The sequence below is a fragment of the Ceratosolen solmsi genome, unplaced genomic scaffold, assembly GCF_000503995.2.
Source record: "Ceratosolen solmsi marchali unplaced genomic scaffold, CerSol_1.0 scaffold4, whole genome shotgun sequence".
NCBI lineage: Eukaryota > Metazoa > Arthropoda > Insecta > Hymenoptera > Agaonidae > Ceratosolen > Ceratosolen solmsi.
Window position 1 is genome coordinate 967,522 of NW_011948449.1, and position 21,846 is coordinate 989,367.

Consider the following 21,846-nt stretch of genomic DNA (forward strand, 5'->3'; position numbering starts at 1 on the left):
AAACGTTTTATTAAAATTTATGAAGCTTCATTGGGATATTTTTATCATAATACTACTTTTAGGTTAAGTAATGGAAAATATTATATAGGTTTTTATATATTTAATATATTTGTAGATATTGTTATTAAAACGGAAATTTTTTGTCTTAACATATATCATATTATTCATAAATAGTTAAGATTACTACTCAACGAATGAAATAGAGTATAAGTTTAAAAAATTTTTTTATCATTTTTGTTACTTTTTCGAAAATACTAATGTTCCTAATTTTTAAATGTTTAAATAAAAAAATACTTGATTGTATATAAATATTATACACAGTTTGTTATTTATTAATATATTTATTAATATATTAATATAATATTTATTAATATAAATTCTAATACATTTATTAAAACATATATTGCAAGCTGGAGTTTTATTGCATATTATTGAATTGATCATCAATAAAATAGCTGTTTCAATAAATTAAATATTTACATTGAAAAGTAAAAACTTCTAAAAAAAATTAAGCAAACATTCAATAAGCAAAACTAAGTAGGTAGAAAGAGATAATGGCCACAAATCAAGCAAATCAAAGATTTGTCAGAAGGGAGTGAGTAAATGGTTATTATTTTGCATAAAGTTATATATTGAAGTTCGTCAATTTAGTTGTTTCGTACCGATAACATCAAAACCGCAATATGGAAATCAATCAATTCAGGCTTCTTCAAAAGTTGTATGAGGTGCATTCAACGAATTGTGATTGCGTTTTATTTACTTGTTTATGTCTATTATTAATATGTATTATGTTGCTTAATCGTACGCGTTATTTATCAAAATATTGTATGCTAAAATGATAAAAATATGAAAATATTTCTTTTTTGGAGCTATTTGTTAATTTTACCAATATGATATTAATATAAAAAGGAAATTGAAATTGTTTATAAAAGATTAAGACAATAAAATAGTAAAAAATGTAGAAATTTTCGACTAATGAAAACATTAAATAATAATTATTTTATAACATTAAGCAGATAAAACCTACCAAAACAAAAGATTTTGTAATTTGTATTCATTAAGAAGAATGTAATAAAATTTCTATATTAAACAAGTAAAACAGTAAATTTATAAATAAATCTTATAAAAATATAATTTTTCTATTATAAAAAAATTATTACAAAACAAATAACAAACAAATATATATTGAATACATTTCTTATAAAATAAAGTGATGAAAGTACAAATTTCTATTCAAAATAAATTTGTTTAAAATGATATTATTTTTTATCGTAGATTGTAAGATATTCTTATAGGTTTAAATAGAAAAATAGATTTAGAAGTACTATTGTATACGATGGAAGCTCGAGTAAGGGAAAATCTTTCTTCCTTAAAGTAACTATACGTATATTAATTATAATTATAAAATTTAAAGCTTCGAATAAAACTTCAGGACATAAGCGTATCGGGGCTGAACAGACTTTGTATAGAATGATTTAATTTACAGCTCCCTTATTTGATATTTAAGTACATCTTGAAAAAAAGGTTGGATTCTTAATAATAGGACGTTTACATTATAAATGTAATAATCTATATAATTGAATGGTATAAAATACATCATCTCCTAAGTTTATCTTAAATTTAACATTAGTTTGTTTATTAATATTAAATTTTCTTCCGAATTCCTATAAGAATGCATGCATAAATTATAAACTATGTATTCGATTTTACATAAAGCAGAGCTGTACGTACCTACATATATATATAGATATATTAAAACTAGACACAACAATCGATGCGCTGAAAACACGTAAAAGAAATTTTTTATGCAAAAAATCACGATTGAATGTTGACATCGTATTATTATCAATACATGGTGATTAAATTTTACTTTGAAATTAAAAGAAACTTTTTCGCTTATAGTTTTGAGAATAAATAAGAAAAACTAGTTTATTTTCATGAAATTATTTCAAAATTTTATAATAATAAAAGTTCTATTTTCATAACAGTAAAAAACAGTCGAAGAGAGTTTGAAACCTGAGATAGAGTAGAATGTCAGTTAATGTCTTTCATTGTTCTTTTTTATACTAAAGTAGAACATAGTGATGACAAGGATGAGTTCAATCTCGATGTTACTCATCTTAAAGATGTTGTAAAATGGCAAATTTTACCTCTGCTAGTTTTAACTATTATGATGCAGAGAAGGATCTAATGAGGTTTCTTGTCTACAAGTCGTAAATCTTTATCTCTATTACCATTTTTTAATGTTCAAGAAAATTGTCTCTGCAAATATATGCGTTCTCCATCATGGAAGCCTTGCAGCTATGATTATACGATTATCATAACTTTTTTCCCCATTCGCATAACAATTTCGAAATTAAATAGCATTTTTATGTTAAAATAAAAAAAGCCGTAAAGATCAATAAATCTTATTGCATTACTTACTGTCCTTCTTTAACTATAGAAATGGTATATTTTCATTTACAAAATAAAAAAACAAAGGAAATGATTATCATACATGAACACATGAAGTTTCATGTGCCTAGTTTTATACATTTTGGTTAATTTTTAAATAAGTTTGAAGTTTCTTTATATATTTATTTATACGAATTCTCATTGTTAAGGAAAATATTTTATTAAAAGTTAAATCAATCATCCGATAGTTTTATCACCATGTTATGGCAATAAAAAATATTTCTACTGAAAATCAGCTCAGCTAATGATGAATTTTTGGAGATTCTAGAATTTCAAATATGAAGAAAAATCATATAGATAATTTTTCGTCCATTAGAACACTCTGTAGTCATTGTGATAAACACAAGAAATTATGTAATTTGCCGTGGAAAGTTTCTAGGTTAGTTATCTTTTGAATTCATTAGATTGATTATAATTTAATCGATACATTTTTCTAATAAATTAATTTTAATATTTTAAAGTAAAAAATTATCTAATAACTAATAAAAAAATATAATAAAAATCAAGTTGTATCTTATATTTATCAGCCTACTGGCGTAAGTTCTGTATAATAATATAACTAGATTTACAATACAAAGATAATACTGTGTACAATGCGATATACATTAAGTTGATCGTATTTTTAATAATTAGAACTACTCGATAAACATTAATTTCTTACGGAAAGAAATGAAAAAGAACTTAAAATCCTTTTGTAACTATATATTTAGATATATCGGTACAAATATTATAAATTAAATGAAAGATTGACTTCTGAGCTTGGACATGACTTTATTTACTTACCCCTTTTGCAATAGAATATGTAAGAACTGTTCGTGGAATTATTCATCGTTGAATAATGAGAGAAATGAATGGGTTAAACGCGATATAGCGAGTAGTCCACTTGCACAATCGAGTGATCGTGAGGCTCTATTCCGTTCGAGTGCAATCATTCAAAATTTCAAACGACGAAAGCAGTATTCTGACTTACCATCACCGACTTCCTGTCTAAAATCTATCGGCAGTAATAAAAGTAAAATAATAAAATCGATTTTAAAACCTATAGCTTAACTGGTTCGATTTGCGTGACAGAGAATAACGGCCTGGAGAAGCGGGTTAATTTCTATGATGAACGGTTTCACCAGCAAGTTTCACCTCAATTTTCTAATTCCTCGAGTTACTATGAACCATCGCAGTATAATTTATTAAATGAGAGTTCAAGTACTATAAACAAGGAACTGTGCGAATCCAAGCGTATCTGGAAGAAGAGTGCATTAAATAGTCCCGATGAACCATTTGAGAAGGCGCTTTCGTTTAGGCGATCACCAATTATTAGGAAGTATGTTACGAAGAAACTCAAGAACGATGTGTTACAGAGTACAAGACAGCCTATCAAATGCCAAAACATTGTTGCTTGTAAGAATATATTGTTAAGATTCTTTTAACTTTTAATTGAAAAACAACTTTTTATTTAAAATTAATTACAAAAACTAATTACAAAAACATTCATTTACGTGCTTCTCTCAAATTGATTATTCATTTGGTAAATATTTTAACAAATGTCAAGATAATTATGTTAAACTTTGAAAATATTTTATTACTATAATGTCTAATATAGAAAAAATTATTTTTAACATAAACATTAACATAAACATAGTTTTACACGATGTTATTCGGTATGTTAAATGTCTGCATTAAATAAACAGTTTTGTACGTAATGGCATAAGCTGTAATTTTATATTCAAATTACATTTCTTATATATTTTTGTTTATTAACATTAAATTTATAATGCAATAACAATTGTAATTTACACGTTGTATAGTTAAAACTAACCGAATTACATGTATTCTAATATTGCATGAAATGTCATAGCATATGATAACATTAACAAAGTACAACTATTGAATTCCCAACAAAAAAAAATGTAGCATCGATCAGGATTTTACATCACGCTTTAATTATCCTTAATTGCACTTTTTTTTGTATCAAGTAAATTCATGAAATAACAGCAATGAGCAGTCCTTTGCATCCTTTCACTGAATCGGTGTTGAAGCAGCAGTTAAGAAGGAAGTCAACCAAGTTAAAATCGCATCGTAATCTTTCCTCCGGTTCATCCTTGGGTACGAACGTCGACGAAGACCTCGAGCAGGTCCTCAATCGTATGTCTCTGAATTCAAGTGTATGCTCTTCCTCAGCAGTAAACATCGAAATATCTCCGAAGCCTCGGGTAATGAAACCACGCGACGGATTCAAGAGGGCAGCTCTCAAACGAATGCTTATCTACCCACCTGAGGGTCAAAGGGGTTCACCCTTGACCCTTTTTAAGACCTGGTCGAACATTGACTGTCAGGTCAGGGGTAGTGCAAGTAAAGGTTTCAGGTATGTTTGAAAGGCTTTAATATTAAAATACAAAACCATATGCAAAACAACCTCTCAGACCAATTTGACACAAAAATTTTACACACAAAATTGAAAATTGTATGTGTGTACATGCGTGCGTCAACTTTCTGCGTGGTCATCATAGGAGGTTAATCTAAAACTTTAATTTATTATGAATACAGGATATAAAGTATTGCTTTTTTTGTATTTCGTGACGTAAGTGTGAAGTCTTGAATTGAAGATAGACTTTATTATTAATCCTGTTGTATAATTCTAGTAGCTAAAAGAAGAGTATCGAATGCTCCTATATTTACTAAAACAAAGGAAACATACGCTAATCTGTTATTTATATTTCTGTTAATATTTTTAATTTTAGTAAAATATATAATATATTTTAGCAAATTACATTTAAAAAATTGATTTTCATCATTTATTGATTTATAATCTTCCTATAATATTCTAATATAACTTGAATACAAGAATGTTTCAGAATCTTTTTAGAGATGAAATAATAAACTATACTAATTTCTATATTTTAATATATTTATTTTTAATATATTGTATGATTAAATAATAAGTAATGTATGATTAAATAATAAGTAATGTTTTACTGATTGTTGAGAAACAAACAAAACTACTACATTACTACATAAATTTATAGAAATTATACGCTTGCGCATATATATTTACACAATATTTTTCTCACTAATCAATATGTATACTACATTAGATATGTATACTACTTTATACTACTTTGCAAGTTCATTTGTTTGACGATATTTATATTTTAATAATTCGATTTGTTTTAATTATTTAAAAATAAATAACAATATTAATGTTTATTTATTATTATATTCTTTTCTATAACCTGTTATTTTCACATATTCATTACATTAGCTTTGTTTATTCTTTATTAACATAACTTACTATTGCATATATCTTAAAATAATATTTATATAATTGTCGTTGAAACATCAAATCTGTTTTTGATATTATAATTAAACAGATTTTTAATTTTGCAGGTACAAAGTATATTATATCCAAAAGTTCGAAAGCGATAAGTGGTTTCCAAACGATAAAACCGGAAATCCATTTCGCAAAAAAGACGATGCTGATTGCTCGACGGATTATGGCTGACGATAATCTATATTCTAGAAATTAAAATTCAAAAAAAGAATTGATATCTATGTTTTTGTTATGAGATTTATTTATTATGTGACAAAGTGAGCATTTATTTTATGTTAAACGGAAGTTATAAAAATAAATTAAAAAAAAAAGAATGATTTATTGTTAACATTTTTTAACTCGGATAATATGAGACCTCATTTGCTGTTCTAACTTGCATGCATCGTGAATTTTTCTCGATTGTTCATTATTTAAAAATATTATTTATTCACTCATTGATATTTTTAAAGAAATCGTAATTTATATTAAAAGTATTTTCTGTACAACCATATAAAACGATAAAAAAATATTAAATTTAATAATTTAACTATAAATTACGTCTTAAATAAACGTAGGTTCTTATTTATAATTGTATTGATCAAATACAGCTTACTTCAGAAGAAGTAAAATTTGAAAAATATAAATATTCATAAGATACAATGTGAATATTTAGTTAGCTTTTGGATGGTCTGTTTATACTAGTAATTTTGAATTTGTAAATAAACACCATACAACATAGAATGAACTATAAATATGTGAAGCAATCAATGGCAGCAAAGTTAGTCTATTTGGTATTCACGGTGGGTTGGATTTATTATTTTCTGAATTTGTGATATGAATAATCTACATTCCGTATTTTTTCATATGCTTCTGTTTAATACATAGTCAAATTAAGTGATTCATCGAGTATTTATTTGATTTATAAAATAAGATTTAGGTATTTATTTATTGAGTCTTTTAATTTATTTGTTTATTTTTTTAAATATGTGGAAAAACTTTAAATTCTTAAGTTTCATAAAATATTTGATCGTGATATAATTTTCCTATATTTTAATTTGTTTAAATTAAATTAAATTGAAATAAAAATTTAGTGATAATTAGAAAATGTATAATTTTATCTTTTTATTTTCGATATATTATATAAGATTTTTATTTTTACTGTCATAAACTTAAGTAAAACCATGAAAAATAAAAAAAATATATATATTCAACATACAATCAAGCCGATTACTTTGAAAAATTAATGAAAAACTATGTAATATCTATATAACATAAGATATTAATATTATTTAAATTTTTTTATATAAATGTAATTGAAATATATTGTAACATAAATGTAATTTCTATATAAATTTAAAATAATTACTTGAAAAATAAGAACTACATGTTTTTATGATGTTTAAATTGTTTTGTTACTCTCAAATTAAGATTTATCTATTTCAATTATTTTTGAAATTTTTTTAAAGATAACTTTTACATTTTAAAATGGCGATATCTATAAATAAAATTTCATAACATATTTTGTATATAAAATATTAAGGTATGCTTCTGAACCATAGAAAACTTGACAAGTTGTAATCACATTAATTTATGTATATATACATACGAGCATACATAACAAATAATTTTCATTATTTATCTATGTACATATAATAATGTTATTTTTCATTTTATAAAAAGAAAAATAATCTAAAAATAATAAGTGCTGCCGACTATTATGAAATTTATAATAATATGAAACAATACAAATTATCTTACTTACTCTGTACACTAGATCAATTCTTCATTAAGAATTGTCTTCAAAAGTTTTAACAAAGTTTTAACTCTAAACTTTAACTTTTAACTTTAAATTTTCTTCTTAGGCAATTATGGCACTAAATATGTAATTATTAAGATTAATATGAAGATGAATGAAAATAAACAGGAAAATTGTTTCCTTTAAAATCTTATTTCTATTTGAAGTGAAAATACAGTTTGCATCGAGAACATCATTAGTGACAGCTTTCACGATGCCTGATTACTAATAAAAATTAGCTGTTTTCATTGCTTGATTGATACAAATTCAGACTCGGTAAATTCAATTCGGTATTGATATATATTATATAAGAAGTTTTAAGTTTCGACATATTTTATTTAGCTTTGTATCTTAAATTTTCTTCAATCTTATTTTGAATATTTTTTTGAACGGTGAAGTTATTGTTAATCGTTTAATTTACGTTTCAAGTAAAAAGTGTATCAGATGTATATTTTTTTTAGAAATTTCAAATTTTTTACATATAGCAGAAACTAGTGGATTATTAATTTAATGAATATTTTAGTTGCGGTACTATTTATCAGTTAATTGCTAATATTTTAAAATATAAGAATTAATTATTTAAATATGTATAAAAATTTAAACAGAGCTTTTAATAAAGTAGTTTATATAAAAACATTAAAATATTCATGTTCGTTATTTTGTCAAATTAACTAAAATAATTTCTTTTAGATGATCATTACTTCTCAGATGACTTTGATAACTTAATTTTTTATATAATTAATATAATTAGTTTTTAAATAAATGGTCGAAAAATATTTATAAAATTCATGGCCCACATCCTTTATTGATGAGGATTTAATCCAAAAACACAATTAATTGTTATAAATAAAGAAATGTCAATAAGTTATTTTATTTTTAATTAATTTTGGAAAGAGAAATTAAAAAAATTTCTGAACGTTTGATGAAATTCATTTGTATAAATATATGAGATTATATTGAAATAACAACCTATATGTTGAACAATAGAAACTTTTTCTGATTATTATCATAATAGTTGTGACTGAATGAGAAATTTTGCCGCCCTTGAGTTCAACATTGATTTTTCCTTTTTTTTTCACTTTTTTCTTGTGCTACAAGAAAACAGAAGCTAAAACGAATGGCGCTAGAAAAATACCGTCACGCGACCCGTTGCTGTATACAGAAAAAGTTAAGGTTTGATTATTGAAAGCTAAAAGGAAATTTCCTACTAACTGCATTTACTTTACCAATTGCCGATAAAATTGAAAGAATATATTTTAGTTTAACATTTTGTATTTATTCCACATTTATTTACAATAATTCAAGATTCTTATATAGACAAGGAAAATTTCCAATTGAGTTTTTAATTCATCATTGAAAATACATTAATGAAATATATTTATTTATGTACAAATATATTAAGTCTCAAAATATACAAATTAAAAAATAAAATACAATATAAAATAAGTATTTAAATAATAATATTTAAATTTTAATAATGTAAAATATTAAAAGATTATACACTCATCTACGTTTAATAAAATATTTATTTCTTCTACAAATATGTATTATTTTAATTATAATTTATTACATAATTCCTATTATGAATAACAAGATAAAAAATTTATTATAAAATATATTTTTGAAATAAATTTTAATATTATGATCAATTTTTCAAATATAAAAAGAGAATTAATTTATCTCCTTAATAAATAATTTTATAATAGTGACGTCTTTCTCATATGTTTTAATATTTTAATAATATATCATTTAAAGTAAAATAATTAAAAGTATTTTTATAGTGATGTACATTCTTGAAACTGCAACATGTAATTAACGTTTGAAAAGCTTATTGTAATTATTTTAATATATAGTAGGAACTCAAAAAATATTTATAAGCTTGTGTAATAAAATAAAATTTATTATATTTCAAGCACTATTTTAATATAATAGTCTATGCTCACTATTATTGCGATTAAAAGAATTTTATCAAAGAGATGCTCCTCCTGTAAATTTATTTAAGAGTTTTAATTATAATATATATAAAGTGATTAAATTGAAAAAAAGTAAGCGTTTAAAATTAATTGTTGGTTCGTTAGTATTTCAACTTTTTTTAATGCAAATACGCTAAGTTTAGCAAATTAAAATATTGTCAGATAAATATAAATAAAAAATTATTATTAAAATAAAATTAATAGGTTTAATATTAATGATGCGCTAGAATACAATATATAAGTAGGTAACTAGTGTTTATAAAATTGATTTTATATCCTGTAAAAGAAAAGTTCATTTAAGTTATTTATTTATTTAACAAAATAATGAGTTTACTTTAAATTTAACTGTATATTTACCTTATTAAAATAAACACTATAATTTTATTACAATAAGTTCAATATTTTAATATGAAATAACTCTATTTAAAATTAATTTAATGTAGTATAATTCTCTGATACATCTGCTAATTTATATTGATTCACATAATCGAATTTTTAACTGAAATAAAATTATGTTATTCTTTAGTTAAATATACTTACATTAAACACGTACTTACATTAAATATTACATAAAATGTATGATGTTTTTAATTTTTGAATTATTTTTAATAAGTATGCCAGACGTGTATAAATTAGGATGTTAGTTTAAAAAGATAAAATGTATTATCAGACGCATAAGAGATTAAAAGAAACAATTTATTCTATAAATTAATTATATTATTAAGTAATTAAAATGCTTTATGAATACTGTATTATTCATATATTATTAGGTCTGTGAATATTTAAACAATAAAAGTTTGATATATTATCAATAAAATTATTGTTATTTTTGTGAAAAATATATAACGTTATTAAAAAATCTTATTAATCATTGAAAAAAATTCATACTTTCAAATAGAAAATTATTACCAATTTCTCATTGATATTTCATATTATTCTAGAATATATAAATATCGTATTCCAAGAAAAAGAGAAAATTCACAATTGAAAACATTTTATTGAAAACCAAACAAAATAGCTAAATGAATGACTAAACAATCATAAAATTATACAAAAGATCGAATTTCAGATATATTTAATTACTCATGAGGCTATTACTACTATTTTTTATAAAGCATATATATATAAACTCTTCATTTTTTATAAAGTTATAATAATTTTCGAATATTTCTAGTTGCGTGATATCCGACAGCAATACAAAAGTCAATAAAAACATTTATTAAAATACGATATCTAAATTTGCTTTTCTAAATTTTCTTTATGGAAATATCATAAATCAGTTAAATGCAAGATATAACATTTTAGTATTTTTGTCTGTTTGAATTTTAAAATGATGTTAAAGCATGTATGTGGGTAAAAAGAGATAAAACAAAAAATACTCTATAGAATGATGTAAAATATTTGAAAATAAATATCGAAAACAGGAATATTTATTTTTCATGAATATAAATCTTTTTAAATCATAAAAAATATTTTAACCACTGTGTTACTTTATAAAATCACAGAATGCAAGGGCATGTCATCATTATTTAATATGTAATAATAATCTACTTACTTTGCTATAATAAATCTATTTATAAAGGAAATATACTTATCTGAATTATTTTATGATACATAAAAGACTGAAATTTATTATAATGAATCGATTAACTTCATAGTCATTACATTAAGCTATCGCAATGCCATTTGACAAATGACAAGTAGATTTCAAAAGAGTCTCAAAAAATACTTATCTCTCTAGATTAACTTTTCCTAAAAAAGATTCGATGCAATTGTTTTTAATAGCATCAACGCTTACGGAAAAAGTATTTAATTAAAATATGTAATATGGTCAGAATTTATGTCATAAACATTTGATTAATGAAAGTGGTATATGACAAGATAAAAATAATATCTTGTTCTATAAATTGAAATTTTTATTATTTGGCTTAATTTATATTTTTTAACAATTTTGAATAATGTTTAAACAGTTACATTTAAGGTTTATAACATTAAAATAGCACAAATATATTTTATCTTTAATTTTGCAAAAAAAATTGTAAATTTTTCATAATTACACTGTTTTTACTTGAATATTTTAAGCTTTACAAAGGAAAATAAATTTTTAATCATTAATTTTGTATAGCTTTTAAAAATAAATTAACCAAAAAAAATTATTTGAACGAATATTTGACGTATTAAATGTAAAAATTTATTTTAAAGCTTTATTAACAATAATACTACATTTATGATATTATTTTAAATTTTCAAACCATATATTACAAAATGTTTATTATATGCTATCTATCTTTAGTGACAATGTAAATAAAAATCAATTATTTTTATATCGAATTGAATGAGATACTCATTTGAATTGAAAATAAACAGTTATTAAATTAAGTGTCATTTATTAAAGATCTCCAGAGGTTATATATTAAAATAATAGTTGAAAAACGTAAAAAATTACATCTATCCTTATTCTGAACATTCATTTTTCTTTCTTTAATATACATTTTGCATAATGGTATGTATATATTTGTATATATTTTTAAGTTGTATTACTTAATTAAAATACAATAAAAAATATTTTAAATAATTGCATTTCCTTGTAATCAAGCTAATTCCATTTCTTACGCTTTTCTAACATATTTTCGTATTCAAATTGATATTTATTCAATTTAATAAATTATATACATATAATAAATTTACTAAACACACATATAATAAATTTTTTTAATACGTTTGTTTAAGTTTTTAAATTTAAAGTATCTTTAATCTCCATTATTACAATAAAAATTATTAGGTTTACAATAACAATTTACCAATAAATGAAAATGAATAGTTTAAGTAGATTTTACTTTAGACTTATAGTTGGAATACATATAAAAATATTAAACTTTTTAGAATATATTCTTATTAGAAAGTTAAGGAATCAATTTATATCTGTATAATATTTAGTTTATTTATTTAATTAGAAAAAACAATATACTATGATAAACAATTATTTAGAAAATGCATGCATTAGTTTTAAAAATTTATATGCGCAATAAGTTTAGAATAACTATAGTATTATATTGGAGATGGTGTACACGTACATCACTACTAAATTGATTTCAGTATTTCTATCTCAAACTTATTTCTTTCCTATACATTCTTAAATAAAATATACTTTTTTTTCTTGAGCTACAAGTAAAATGAGTGTAAATCCAAATCAAATTTAGCGTTCCAATTTGCGTAAAGTTTGAATGTATAAAAATATAATAAATATATTTTCATACTTTGCATATAAAGTTCAAATTTTTATGAAAATAAAAAGTCTTACACGAAACTTACATTTCATTAGAGCACAAGTTTTCTTAAAGAAAAGAATAAAATAAAATTGTGAATATTTCAAATTCACAAAACCTACCTTATAAAGAGAATAATATTAATAGAAAACACAATATAGATATGATTTAATCATATTGTACATTAATTTACTTGTATATGGATTTGTTTTTAGAATGTATACAAATTAATTATTTATGGAAAATTTCGATAAATAAATATTTATAGTTATATGTCAAAAGAATAATTTATTTTAAATGATTTTTTATGAAAGGTAAATGTCAACATTTTCTTTACTTCAAATTCAGTTATACCGAGCATAATAGTAACGATGTAATATTTATAGTAAAATAAATTCAAGAAATATACTTTTTCTTAATGAATTTTCTACAAGTCAAGATAATGTAAAATATTTTTAAAAAGAAAGTAAATTGTTCTTTTCGTATACATTGATTACTATCGTTTCATTAGATGATAAAAACTATTGAAACTCAAGTTCATGTAAATCATGGTAATTTTATTCAATATAAAGAAAAGTATTTTTAGATATTCCTTACTAAATCTGAAATTGCTACTTACATAATTTAAAGTATCATAATGCAATATGATGTGCTACATTGCAACATTATTTTTTTTATCTTTTTTTTATTTTTTTCCATGATAAATTGAATTCATGTCATGTTATTTAAATTTTTTATATAAAGTAAAAATTCTTAGCTAAAATCACAATATTTTATTAACAATAAATAATTAATACTTGAACTTTATTTATAATTTGAATTAAATTTTATCTAAAAGAATGAATATACATTAATTACATGTATTTCATGATGTATATAATTATATTTAAAACCATATTATAATTATAACATATGTAATTAATTCTTTCAATGGGATGCAGTAAAAATGAGTACAAAAATTAATCTATTTTAGAATTATCACTGCTTGCATTTATGATCGAAAATAATTTAGAAAGTAATAAAAAGGGTTAACAGATTTACACCAGAAGATGGATCATCAAACTGTGTAATGAGAAATTTAGCACGAAAAGTGGTTTTATTAAGTTAATGCACACACCGAGCTTCATAAAGGTGTAAGTAAATATTTTGCACTTTATGCGCGTCTTTAATCACGCGCACTTTTTAGTATGATGAGATGCACGTCTCTCTCGTAAAATACTGACGCCATCACATCTACTTCACCTTGTTTTTTTTTGTAATTAAATGTAATTTTTTATACCGTATTTAAAAATTTCATTGATTGACACTGCGAATAAACAATTGGTCTTTAAATGAACTTCGACAAAATTAAAGTTCTTCGATGAATTGAATAAATTACAAATAAATTAAATAACGTAATTTAGTAAACCAGTAGACTAAAAATATTTTTGATTATGTAATAATATACAAGCCTATAATTTTATATTAAACTGAGAAAAAAGATATAATAATTAGCTAAAATATGTATAAAATTAACCTATTTATTAAAAGATAGAAACAGCCCTGAATGTTATAACTTAATAATATTAATTCAGTAAGGATTATAAATTTTAGTATATTTATAACTTTTCAAATAAGGGTTAATTTTTTAATCTTATGAAATATTTATTGAATAAATGTAGAAAATAACTTATTATATAATACATAAATAACAATGGTTCAGAAATTTTTTCTGAACTTTGTAATGAATTAAATTCTCATTCTGTGTACTATCAGAATAGTTAATTATTAATCGTAATATTATAAAAAAAATGAAGCGGTTAAAAAGTATGTTTAATTAGTATCTAATAAACAAGGTAAAGAGACAAATGAATACAAAGAAATCTTCATAAATACAGTACAATAAATTATTTAGTTTAAGAATTTATCCATATACTCTATAATAAATCGTTCGATAAATTTGTAACCGATTTTTTCACAATATTAAATAATATTAATATTTTAGAATGTATCAAAAATATCGTATTTTACCATATCCTCCTTGAGAAAAAAAGCCTGACGCTCAGATAGAAACTAATTAAATATATTATATTTTCAGAGCGCAAACTTAATCTAGTATGTCCAATGTTCATAAACTGTATGAAAACTTCTGATAAAAGAAGAAAAGGTAGAAACAATATGTGTCTGACCACCCTGAAGTAAACTACTAGGAGTAAGCGGATGCTTGCAGAATGTAAGAAATAAGAAAAAGAATAATGCTTGTAGGTAAAGATTTTTCCAGCTCCCGACAAAAACAAAAAATTATTTTTAGGAAAATTCTTACAATTTTAACAATGTTGACTACTGGTACGAACGTCGTTCTTTTTTTTATAATGTATATCTGGTTATTTTTGGACTGCTATATTTAAATCACAAATTTTATTAGTTCAGTGTTGTAATGTACTTGGCTAAAATCTGCAGACTTTAAATATCTTATTATTTATTAAAGATACTGTTTTTTAAAATACTCTTACTAATATTGCATTTACACGTTCTGTTTATTTTTTTACTTCAACTAAGTATATATTTATTGAATATTTGGAATATGAAGGTATATTTCATAAGTTTAATGTATACCTACAGCATTTTTTTTCTTCTGATTTAAATTTTTGTTTATAAATATTTATTTGAATTAATGTTTTTGATTTATGGATAAAAAGTTGTAATTTTTATTGCATTTGATTTTAATATATAAGAGAGCGGCTACTAAAAAATCCATACTACTGTATTTATATGCATAAGAATGAAATAGTTCAAGACTAAATACATAATATAGACTTGATGATCTTTAAATATAACAACCAGTAAGCTCGCAATAAAAAATAAAACCAGTAATAAAACTGAATTTAAAAATCTTGTTTTCATAATATCTAAAAAATTTAATATTAAGTAAATATTTTTAGTATTTTTATGAATCTTTTACACTGATTTCATAACTTTAAATAAAAATAAAATAAAAATCAAAAGCTTTCTTAAACATACTTTATTTTTAAATACACTTCAATATTTTCTCTTTATTCTTGAAGATTAAGCATTAAGGTTGCTTTGGCGTGAATCATTCTTTATACTCTATTCTATTCTATAGTTTTATATACATATTAGATATATTATTTAATTATTTAATCTTATTAATAATGAATATATTTAGAAAAGAAATATTTATTTACAATATTTGTTATTTTAATATATACTAGTATAAGACTAAATTATAATATCAGTCCATTTATTTTATAACAGAAAATTATATTTTGTTACATTAAAAGTACGAATTCTTAAATTTTTGGTATTCGTATAAAATTACAAAGATATATATGTTAAATATATTTCAATATTTAAAAATTACATGTCATTTTTAATCGAATAACTATATATATTATTCAAATTATTAAGTGAAAATTTAAATGGAAAAATCATGAAAGTAATTCATAAATGAACTTTCCTATGATCGTTATTTTTTCAAGTTCGTGAATATTCAAATTAGTAATTATTACTATCAGATTTCTTAGCAACATAAAATTGTAGATTAGAATTTAATACACATATACTAATTTTTCTAATGTATAACGGATACATGTAAACATAAAATAATATTTGTTTAAATTATTTATATTTAATAATTTATTTATTTCTTTATATTTAATTATTTATTTATATAGTTCAATTAGCGAATAAAATAAAATAATAATTTGTCTTATGATATGTTATATGATATGTTATAATCTTATGATAGGTTATAGTAAAATAGCGTAGTAATATAAATTGATATAAAATAATTTCTGATTCTTACAGTATTGTAAACGAAGTTTGTATCAAAATTTGAATTTGCAATAATTAATTTTTAAGCTATCCCGATTATTTATTTGAATAATTTCCACAATATCAGTATATCACAAGTAATGTTCAGTATATGACGTGTTTTATTGTTATACTTGAAAGTATAGATAGTAATATTTAATTACTAGCAGTATCTAAAATCTATTCAATTTTTAAATTTTTACTAAATTTAGTTGCATAGTCATAAATTCCATATTTAAGATATGAAAATGTAAGATTCTATATAATAATTATGAAGTTACATGATAAAGAAATTAAGTAAATTAAAAATATATTTCTTTATTTTAAATAAAGAAGAAGCCTGATCAATTTCTAATAGTACTTGATTTAATAAATAATATCTGTAGTTATATTACCAGAATATACACAAGCTTATATTTTTGAATAAAAAACATGGTTTCTTTGATTAGTTTTCGTTTTTACTTTTTAAACAAGTTCACTTATCAATTGAATTGCTTCCTTACAAAATAACTTGTCTTTTTATAAGCAAACACAATTATTTAATAATTTAAAATCAGTCTTTTGTCTGATGTAATCATTATTTGATTACTTTATTTTTTTCAATAACAATATGTTTACATATCAACAGTTTTAATATTATCAAAGGTATCTTTTGTATATTACCAAAAAAAACATTAATAAGAACAAAGGAACAAACATTCCAAACATGAAAGTAGTTATTGATATATTCATTAAAAAATAGGTATTAGAATTAAAAATTGAATTTTTAATATCGTGTATTTATGAATTCATATGACCCCATTTCTAATCGATTCAGTACCAACTCACATTAAAGATGTATAAGAAAACTGAAATCTGTAGCCAGAAGAGCACTAATTTGCATGAGAAGAAGTATCATGTACTCAATATAGTGTTAGAAGCTACAGGAACGTGTGTTCAAAACGAATATGACTATCACTGTATACCTTCAAGTATTAAATTAAATTAAATTTTCATTGAATCACTACCATATATGATAACTCCTCGAAATGCGTTTATGATTTTTAAATTTGAATTCCATTTAATGATTTTTTCATTTAATCACAAGTACATTTTCGATTTTGGAACCATTTAAGAAATCATATATATGCATTAAAAAGGGTTAAAACGCGTATTAGTAATGAATAATAAATTCAACGTTATTTATCATGTTGTTTTAGATTATGTTATGTTTAATATTAGATTTTGTTTAATATCAAAATAATTTTTAATTCTAGTTTATATATGGAATGTATATAATCAATTATATATTCAACTTTTATTTCAGATATTTTTAATATTTTAAGGCTGAAATTATTTCACACAATAATGAATTAATTATAAATTCATTAATAATACACATGAGTAATTATTTATTAATTTATTTATGTTTACTTACATATATTCAATTAGTGTAAATATTATATAAAATTAATAAATTTGTACAAATTACAGAATGTAGCTTTCAAAAGTTTAAATTTAAATAAAAATATTAAAAATGATATTCAATTAAATGAAAAACTATACCCTCATTATGATTATATTTTTGTATAATATAGATAAATTAATAGTTAAAATAAATTATATATATATATATATATATATATTAATGTCAAACTGTTTACAAAGAAGTCTGGAATAAACCTATTATGATCTCTCATAATGAATTAAAATACTAATAACAATATAGTCAGGATTGTGAATAAGTATTCTGATCATATACAAAATTGGTATGGGTAATATTCACAGATATATGTTAAAAAAGTATATTTAAATAATATTAGATAATAAATCATTGTAGTTGTACATTTATAAACTAATTTATTTTAAATTTTCTATGAATATCAGGTTTGATAGATTATTTGCAGTTTTTATATAATAAATAAATATTATGTAATGTAACAAATATTAATATATTATAAAGTTTTTAAAAATCACTTTTTACGTACGTATTAATGAATACTTTTAGCCTTTGTATAAAAATTCCCCATAAGTATCATATTAACGTTTCCTAGTGAAACAAAATTGATTTCCTAACCTTTTTAAATTAAAAATAAATAAAATCTATATAAATGATTTTTTGTTAAGTTTTACTCGATTTTTCAAAAATTTAGAGCTATCAATTTCTTGCTAAAGAAAAACTTTTCCTCGCACATTTTTTAAATAAAAAATTATTCAAATAAATTCACTCAATAGCTGTTTGAATTTACAGATAATACTGATTTAATTGAATAATGTATCATTTTAGTTTTATTATGTAAAAGCAAAACAAATTTCATTTTTAGTATTACTCGAATTTATATGTATGCACATATAACATAAGTATTGGGAAATTAGGTAAGAAAAACGAAGAAGCAAATTATACATTTTTTTATCATTTATTTGGGTGTGTAATTAATACATTAATTCTTTTCCAAGTGAGTCTGATTGGCTGTAATATATCTAAATAAGTTACGAAATTGTGACCTCAAATTTTCTATATAATATATTATGCTTATATTTCATACTTAAGCTATTTGTTATGTATTTATTTTCAAAAGATGCGTGGTTGCAAATTATTTTAAAATACTCGATTTATAATTATTATAAATAAAAGAACTACAATTTGAAATGAATAAATAATAATAACATTTGTTGTTTATTAATAATTCACATCGTTTTATAAAATATAAATCTTTTATTTAATTTAACAAAAATCATACATTAATATAATAGATCTGTCGAGATCAAATATTCTTAAATTAATTATTTTATTTATTCCTTGTATTATATAAGAGTAAATAATTAAATACAAATTAAATACATTTCTTTTCAAACTTAGAATATCGATTATAAAGTCTATTTTAATCTTTGTATTGGATAATTGTATTGCAAAATAAAAAGACTTGAGGCGTACAATAAAATAATTCTTCTTAATTATACAAAATGGAAAGTATTATTGCAGATTGAAATTTATATTGAAATTTAAAAATAGAAATTCACAGGTCTAATTAATAACTGATAATAAAAGTTATATAATACTATATTTACTGAGAATAAACCCTCATTTTATTATTGTATACTAATTTTTGACACATATATATTTGAAAGCATTTATAATAAGTATTTCGTAAATATCTAATTATATATGTTTTAAAGTAAAAATGTCTTCAAAAAGTAATTTTTTTTTAAATATAGAATTTTTTAAAATTCATGATGAAAGTAAATTTGTTTATCACTCTTTACATAATAGAATATAAAATTATTATCATTTAAAATTTTTATCAAAAGATATATTTTCAATTAGATATAAAAGATCAGGTATAAAAATCTGTTTTTAGTATATAATTTAACGTCTTAATAACGTGTAGTCGTTTTAATACAGTAAAAAGTAATAAACGTTATTAAAACTTTTTAAAACTTTCTTTAGTTTCTCCATCAAATTAATTTTTATATTCATAATTAATTTTATATTAACCAAGTACAAATAAACAATTCCATAATTTTTTAAAATTAAAATTATATATTAAGTTAATAGAAACTAATAGAAAAAATTTTGAATTCACAAACGTATATAACAGTATTAATGATTTTTTACACTGAATTCCACCTACTAAAAAAAATCTTTAATTTTTTCCATTAACCAATTATGGATGAAATATTTTTTAATAAGCTTCTATATATTGAATGATTACTTAATTATATTTTTTTTTTATTTTTATTTTTATTCATGATTTTATTTCTATTTTTAAAAAAGTTGTCTACCTACAGTTAATTGATTTTAATGATTGTTTTTCATATATCGATGTATAATAGGTACAAAAAATTAAAGAACATAAACCAAAAAGAGCTTTGAAATTTCATACGATTAAATAATAATAATCAAAACATTTTTCTCAATTATATATATTTTTTACATAACTCATCTTCGAAAAATAATAATTCTTTCCAAATAAATATATTACGTGATTAAATATATTCTACTGGTTGGAGTTGTAAAATTGAATTAATAATAATTTATTACGTACATTTCTAAGTGAAAGTTGCTGTAGCGATAGAAACAAAAGTACAACAATGCGGTAACTTAAAGGTTTTGCAAGTCAACAACTAGGTATAGAGTTTGAAAGTAATTGTAACCTTGATGATAAACGAATGAACGTGATTTAGACTTGTGGCCTAATTTCGATGTAATTTCAGAACAGGAAATTGTCGGCGTTACCGGGGATTCTGAATTAAAACTACCTTTCCTTTTTCAATTTTCTCACAAAATTACCTCGGCGTTAATTATTTGTCGACCTTCTAATTTTGTTTTTGATCTTGTGGTTTCTTAATATAACGATTTAGTTATATATTATGTATTTGACTTTAATCAACGGTTATTAACGAGTAAGAGTGCTTATGTACGTAAAGAATTACAGATTTGTTTTTTAAAAAAGAAGGAATTATTTTTTATCCTTTGTTATTAGATCGTCTACATTGATTACATTGAAGTAATAGAAAAATATATTAAGTGATTGGGACATTGATTTTATATGAAGCAAAGTGCTTCAATTTTAAAAATAAATTGATAAACAATTTATTCTCAATTCCTGTAATTTCTTTCATCATTAATTAATTATGTTAATTTCTCTGCGAAAATCTATTACATAAACCTTAGATAAGAATGTTTAAAAAATTTTACTGATAATTATTTTCGTATCAATTTTGAATAAAAATTAATAATATAGAAACTGTTTCAATCGGATCAGGTCGTCATCAGAATCAGTAGAAGAAATTAATTAATCAATTTATATGAGTATAAATATAAAACTAATTAATATAAGATAATCTATCTACTAATCGAGTATTAGAAGAAATCAGCATTAAAGAAACTTGAGAGCATTAGTTCAGGAGTAACCTCAACAGACAATGGGAGTAAAGAGCAGTAACCAAAGTTTGGACATAATACGCGTATTTGAAGATTACCGTTTGATATAGCGAAACACATTACTTTATTCTGATAATTTTTTTACAATGAATTTACCTCCCCAAAATAAACAATATGATTGCATTTAAAAATATTGTACAAAAAGGTTTCTAATTTGCAAATTCATTTAATGTATTAAATTCATTTATATAAATACAAACAAATGTTGATTAACTAGCGAATAAGATATTTATAACTAATAAAACAGGGCATTTTTTATATAAAATTAAGTCTGTAAAATATTTATGTAATATTTAGAATTGATTTGAAACCGGGAA

At 21.9% G+C, this 21,846-nt stretch overlaps 1 protein-coding gene across 1 annotated transcript; it reads left to right on the plus strand.

The window, feature by feature from the left end:
- Window positions 1–3,219: 3,219 nt before the first annotated feature.
- Window positions 3,220–5,996, plus strand: LOC105366496 (uncharacterized). Its single transcript, XM_011504954.1, has 4 exons — window positions 3,220–3,457; window positions 3,526–3,849; window positions 4,429–4,813; window positions 5,836–5,996. The coding sequence occupies exons 1-4, from the start codon at window positions 3,220–3,222 to the stop codon at window positions 5,948–5,950; spliced, it is 1,062 nt and encodes a 353-aa protein (XP_011503256.1). The 3' UTR covers window positions 5,951–5,996.
- Window positions 5,997–21,846: the final 15,850 nt, after the last annotated feature.